We start from the raw sequence: 6000 nt of genomic DNA, 5'->3' as shown, positions 1-6000 counted from the left end.
TCTGCCCCGGTCCCGCCTCGTCCTGCACAGCAGCGCTGCCGCTGCCGCCTCCTCCTCCTCCTCCTCCTCCCCGCACCTGACGCGCGGGGCTCCCCCCGCCCCCGGCCCGTCCGGCCCCTCCCGCCGCTCCGGGTGCGAGCGGAGCCGCGGAGCCGCCGGGGCTCCGGCCGTGCCCAGCGCAGCCCCCGGAGCATGCGAGGGGCCGGGGGGGCTCTGAGCGCGCTGCCCCCCCGGGCGGGCCGAGCGGGGCTGGACCGCAGGGACAGCAGGGACAGCAGGGACAGCAGGGACAGCAGGGACAGCAGGGACAGCGGGGACGGGGGGCAGCGCGGACGGACAGCGTGAAGCGGGTGGGGGGCGCCGGGCAGCGCGTCCTGCCCTCCCTCCCTCTCTCTCTCCCCCCATCCCTGTTTCTCCCCATCCCTGTCTCCCTGCATCCCTCACCCCGGCCCGGGGGGCGAGGTGCGGAGCGCGTCTTGGCGGGGGCTGCCAGCCGGGGATGATGCCGGGGGAGCTGCGCCTCGGCACCGCTTTCTGCTCGCCCTCAATGGAGCCCGGACTTTTTCTACAATGACTTTCCCCGAGCTGAGCAATGGCAGCTTGAGTGGGAACCGGACGGGACAAGGCAGCCAGAGCGCTGCCAACCGGTCCTGGGGGCTGCAAGGGGAGGAGACCCCCGAGGGCAACGGCACCACGCTGACTTTCGCCTTGGATGTGCAGGCGGTGGGCGTGGGGGTCTTCCTGGCCGTGTTCATCCTCTCGGCCATCGTGGGGAACATCCTGGTCATCCTGTCGGTGGCTTGCAACCGGCACCTGCAGACGGTCACCAACTATTTCATCGTCAACCTGGCCATCGCCGACCTGCTGCTCAGCACCACCGTGCTGCCCTTCTCGGCCACGCTGGAGGTGTTGGGCTTCTGGGTGTTCGGGCGCATCTTCTGCAACATCTGGGCAGCGGTGGACGTGCTGTGCTGCTCTGCCTCCATCATGAGCCTGTGCATCATCTCCGTGGACAGGTACATCGGCGTCAAGTACTCGCTCAAGTACCCCACCATCATGACCGAGAGGAAGGCGGGGGTCATCCTGGTGGTGGTCTGGCTCTCCTCCATGGTCATCTCCATCGGGCCGCTGCTGGGCTGGAAGGAGCCGCCGCCGCCGGACGAGAGCATCTGCAGCATCACGGAGGAGCCAGGCTATGCCCTGTTCTCTTCCCTCTTCTCCTTCTACCTGCCCCTCATGGTCATCCTGGTGATGTACTTCAGGATTTACGTGGTGGCCAGGCGGACCACGCGCAGCCTGGAGGCAGGGGTCAAGAAGGAGAGGAACAAGTCCATGGAGGTGGTGCTGCGCATCCACTGCCGCAGCGTGCTGGAGGAGCCCCTGGCCAGCGCCCGCAGCAAGGGCCACAACTTCAGGAGCTCCCTCTCCGTGCGCCTCCTCAAGTTCTCCCGGGAGAAAAAAGCAGCCAAGACTCTCGCCATCGTCGTGGGCGTTTTCATCCTCTGCTGGTTTCCCTTCTTCTTCATCCTGCCTTTTGGTAAGTGTTATAAATGAGAAACAAAGTCTCGGTATTTAGCAAAATTTAGATTGGTTTGTTTTATATAGACAGAGCAAGCAGCGCTGGGGAGAACGTGAGGGGTCACCGACCACTCCACATTTCCACCGAACCTGGTTTGCAGCTCCCTTTTTATAGGATGCTATTCCTTGTAGTAATCAATAGTTGTTATTGTTTTGTTGCAATAATTCTGCAAGGTAAGCAGTGGTGGTCAAAGAAACTTCCAAACTTCCGTGGGACACTCTTGGGACAATTGGTCATGTAACCATCGGGTCTTGGTAGATAAAAAACAGAAGAAGTGGAAATTCTGATCTTTAGCAGATAGTTTGCAATTGATCACACAAAGGCAGGAAATCTGATTCTTCAGAATCTGTCGGGCTGTGTGCAAGCCTTGTTTTGCAAGCTGTCCATAGATACAACCTATTTAGGAAACATAATATTCATAGCGGGGATTTAAACAGAATGGGTTTAATCATATATTTCCCTTTATCTAGGTCCATGTTCTTTTCTTATTTTAAGTATTCTGGTTTATACAAACTCTAAAACTTCTATGATTAACACGAATCATTTATCAATTATCGCATAAGTGACCCCATCCCAGCTCTGCTGCCTGGGGCTGCAGCCCTGGGAACCTGCTCCTTGGGAGAAACTTTTCAGGACACAGCTCATGCATGGAAATGAGGGATAGGTGACTGATAGATGAATAAACCAGCGATGAATTAATTCAATTAATTAACACTTATTCAATATTTATTAAGCAAAGTCATTTAATCAATCAAAGTAGATAGCAAATGAATAAAATAGCAGCATAATAACTGCTTTAATTAATTCATTCTGCATTCAGCTTTTTAACTAACGAAGTTCAGGCTAAGGAGGAAGCAGCTCTGTTTCAAACAGGCTGTTCTTATGGCTCAGTGCTCCCCAAGCAGTTTTGCTATCTTCTCATTCTCCCAGTTTGGGAGCTGCACCTGGATGTGCCCCTGTGGGTCCAGGGCTCCCACCTCTGTCGGAGCCGAGTGAAGTTTTATCCCTCCAAGGAGTGTGTCAGAGCCTGAAGCACAAATCTTTACTTCCCAAGTTGCTGCTGTTGTGCAGGGACCTGGAGCAGCACCGGGTGTTATCCATAGGGGTGATGGGTGAAGATCCCGTGGGGTTTTCCAGGAGTGATCCAGCACCCCCAGGAGCTGCTCTAGTGCTGTGTACTCATTTAGGGCTGTCTCACGAGTTGTGCTCTAAAGTTTTGGCAAGTAGCTGGTGAAAAGGCTGCTCCCCCCTGCGTGCAGGGGAGGCACAGAGCCCACCAGGGACACCCAAAGTGATGCCCAAAGCAACAGCCCCTTCCAGCAGCAGTGGCCCAGGATGTGCAGGGAAGCCAGTGCTCCTCATCCTGACAGCAGCACCCAGCTCAGAGGACCTGATTAACCCTAACCATGGAGCTGGGAGAAAAGACATTGAAATAATTCCTGAGTGTCAGCAGCAGCCTTTGCACAGAGCTGAGCAAAGCAGAGAGGTCTGTCATTCCATCTGCCAGCTGGGACCCACGTGTCCCACAGCCCGTGGGGGATTTGTGTCCCACCAGCCCTGGGAGCATTCACTACAGCTGGGGCTGCATTTTTTCTCAGGGTTTTTCAAACCTTCTTGCTCGGGTCTGCCTCTCAAGTCAGTGGGAACAGCATCGTGGCTGCAGGATGGATTTTGACCTGCTGAGGTTCTGAGCTCCCTGCAGCACTGGGGCTGTTTCCCTGGGCTGTGTCCCCAGGGGCAGCAGGAGCCCAGGGCTGTGGGATGCCCTGCAGTGGGATAATCCAGTGGGATGGAGGTGCCCTGGAGCTGAGTGTCCCTGGAGGGTGACTCAGGGCTGTGAGTGCTCTCACCACACTGCTGGCTGCTGCCTCTGCTCCAGTGTCTCCCTGGGGCTGAGGGTGCTGACTGGGGGGGGGTTGGCTCAGCCCTCTCTCTGTTTGAGGAGTGAAATCATTGCTGTGAGGGATTTTCACCCTGTGGGAGCCTTGCAGTTGATGGTTTAACTCGGGGAGCAGCGAGGCTGCTCTGAACTCCTCTCCCTGCAAGACCCAGGATGAATTGTCCCATCTGACCGTGCCTCAGTTTCCCTTTCAGTGATCAGGTGTATTGGGGGCAGTGCAGGGGAGGTGGTGGAACCTGCAAATAAACAGTTTGGGGATTGTGGGGCTCAGGGAGATGCCAGGATTCGAGGCTGAGCTCCGTGAAAAGCCCCATTCTGATACTCCCTTCCTTGGCCAACCAGGGCAGGAACCAGCTCCAAACCTCATTTGCACCTTAAAATCACTAAATCACAGAATATTTAGGATAGAAGGGACTTTAAAGATTGTATAATTCCAGCCACCTTCCAGTTAATGAATCTGGAAATCAGGATCCTCTGAGTTACTCCCAGTACTTTGAAATAGGGAAGGAACCTCTGGCAAATACTTTTCAGTAGAAAAAAATAATTTTATTTTGTTTCACCATATCTGTCCTGCCTTGAAACCCTTTAGCCAGTTTTTCTGCTGATGTAAATCAGAGAAGTCAAAGGAGGCACACAGATTTCCACCAGCTAAAAATCCAAACTTCATTCTTAGGTACCTCCCATCAATCTATTTGCTTCCTCCAAGCACACAACTGGCCAAGTCTTTTATAAACAGGGCTTTGATCTTTACTTCCTGCTATATTATATGTTTAATATAAACACAGCAAGAGTTCATTTATTTTATGACTACAAAATATGCTGCCACTGATTCCCCCCCCCCCCCCCCACCTTTATTAATTGCAATTTCCTATTCAAATCTGAGAATCCTTCAATGCTGTCAAGAAAGGAACAGAAACTTCTAATCTTGGATTTTACAGCTCAGGAGACAGATCTGAAACTTGCAGAAATCAGAAAATTTTACTGTAAATCCACAAGCTGAAACATGCTGGGGTCATGCTAAAAAAGAAGGTGTAAGTGGTAAAGTGAAATAGGTTTTATTTATTTCATTAGACAAAATTAGGTGAAAGAATTCAGGACCAACTGAAATTATATTGATACACATTTTAAATGAAAGTGAAAAACAATAAAACTTTCAATTGAAGAGCAATGTATTGTTTCAACTTAAGAGTAAATGGGAATTTATTAAAATTCAGACATTTCAAACTGAGCCTTCAAATTGCATCAGAGTGAAATGAGTAAGTGATCTGTTTCCTTCTGAAAATACCCAAATGTTTTGACTTCTTTTTTTCCTCTCTTTAACATGAATTTGCAAGAAGTCATTATTGAGTCGCACTGTTCACTGATGTCTGATTAAAATTTTTAGTAAAATTAAATTTTTCAAGTGACAAAAGTGAGTTTTAAGTCCTCCAGCAGTCGGAAACTTCAGTACTCACACCATCCTCAGTGTCTCTGAGTCTGCACAATCCTTGTCCCTCTCTGCACAGCAGCTCCCACATTAGTTACTCAGCAGTAATATTCACCACATCAGTGCTGAAAAGCTGAAATAACCCAAAATTCCGAATAACAAGAGCTATGCATGCTCTAAACGCTGTCAGCTGTTTCTCCGTGCTCCAATAATCTACGATGATTTTTTCCTTTAAATCAGCTCAAACTCCCCGATCCTACCACAGTCTATTTATCAGCTGAGTGATTTAACTCCCTCCTGGGTGTGTGGTCACAGTCCCTGAGCAGGGGATGCTCTCACCAGTTTAAATGCCATTAACAGCTCCTGTGGCTAATGAGGGTCATTAGCAGCGAGTTGTTCAGCCCAGGATGAACTCCTGGTTTGTAGGTTCTGGGGAGGCTGGGAGCTGGTCCTGGGGTTTGTGCCTGTTCCCTGAGCAAACACCTACCGGGAGAATTTAACTGGAGAATTTCCAGAGATGTAGGGCTGGGTGTTTAAGGCTGGTTTGTAGCTTAGGGTTCATCTCCCTTTGGTTGTCTCAGGACACTGAGATGCTCCAAGGGCTGCTCTGGAGCCAGGCTGGGAGAGCTGGAGGTGCTCACCTGGAGAGGAGAAGGCTCCAGAGCCTAAGGGAGGCTCATAAAGGAGAGAACAACTTCTTATGTGGGCAGAAATTGATAGGACAAGGGGCAGCGTTTTTAAACTGCCAGAGGGCAGGGATGGATGGGATATTGGGAAGAAATTCCTCCCTGTGAGGGTGGTGAGCCCTGGCACAGGGTGCCCAGAGCAGCTGTGGCTGCCCCTGGATCCCTGGCAGTGTCCAAAGCCAGCATTTGGGCTGGTGGGAGATGTCCCTGCCCATGGCATGGTGGTGTTGCTGGTCCCTTCCAACCCAAACCATGGCACAACTCTATGACTAAAAAAACATCCAGGCACAACTAATGGGCTGATGGTGTCTGCACTGCAGGAATTTGCAGAAAAGTGGGATATATCCTAGTCTGGGTTTTTTACTCAATGATCTCTGAGGGCTTTTTTCAACTTTAACAATTCTGTGAC

At 51.4% G+C, this 6000-nt stretch overlaps 1 protein-coding gene across 1 annotated transcript in view; it reads left to right on the top strand.

The window, feature by feature from the left end:
- The first annotated feature begins 312 nt into the window (after positions 1 to 312).
- ADRA1D (adrenoceptor alpha 1D) overlaps positions 313 to 6000 on the top strand; it is a 42910-nt gene continuing 37222 nt past the window's right edge. Inside the window, exon 1 of the mRNA XM_079307308.1 lies at positions 313 to 1537. Coding sequence (XP_079163434.1) covers positions 571 to 1537 — 967 coding nt within the window. The 5' untranslated portion in view covers positions 313 to 570. The remainder of the gene's footprint in view (positions 1538 to 6000) is intronic.

This window comes from Erithacus rubecula, assembly GCF_903797595.1.
Source record: "Erithacus rubecula genome assembly, chromosome: 5".
NCBI classification, from domain to species: domain Eukaryota; kingdom Metazoa; phylum Chordata; class Aves; order Passeriformes; family Muscicapidae; genus Erithacus; species Erithacus rubecula.
The sequence above is the reverse complement of the archived record's forward strand: the minus strand, read 5'-3'. Positions and strand labels throughout refer to the sequence as shown.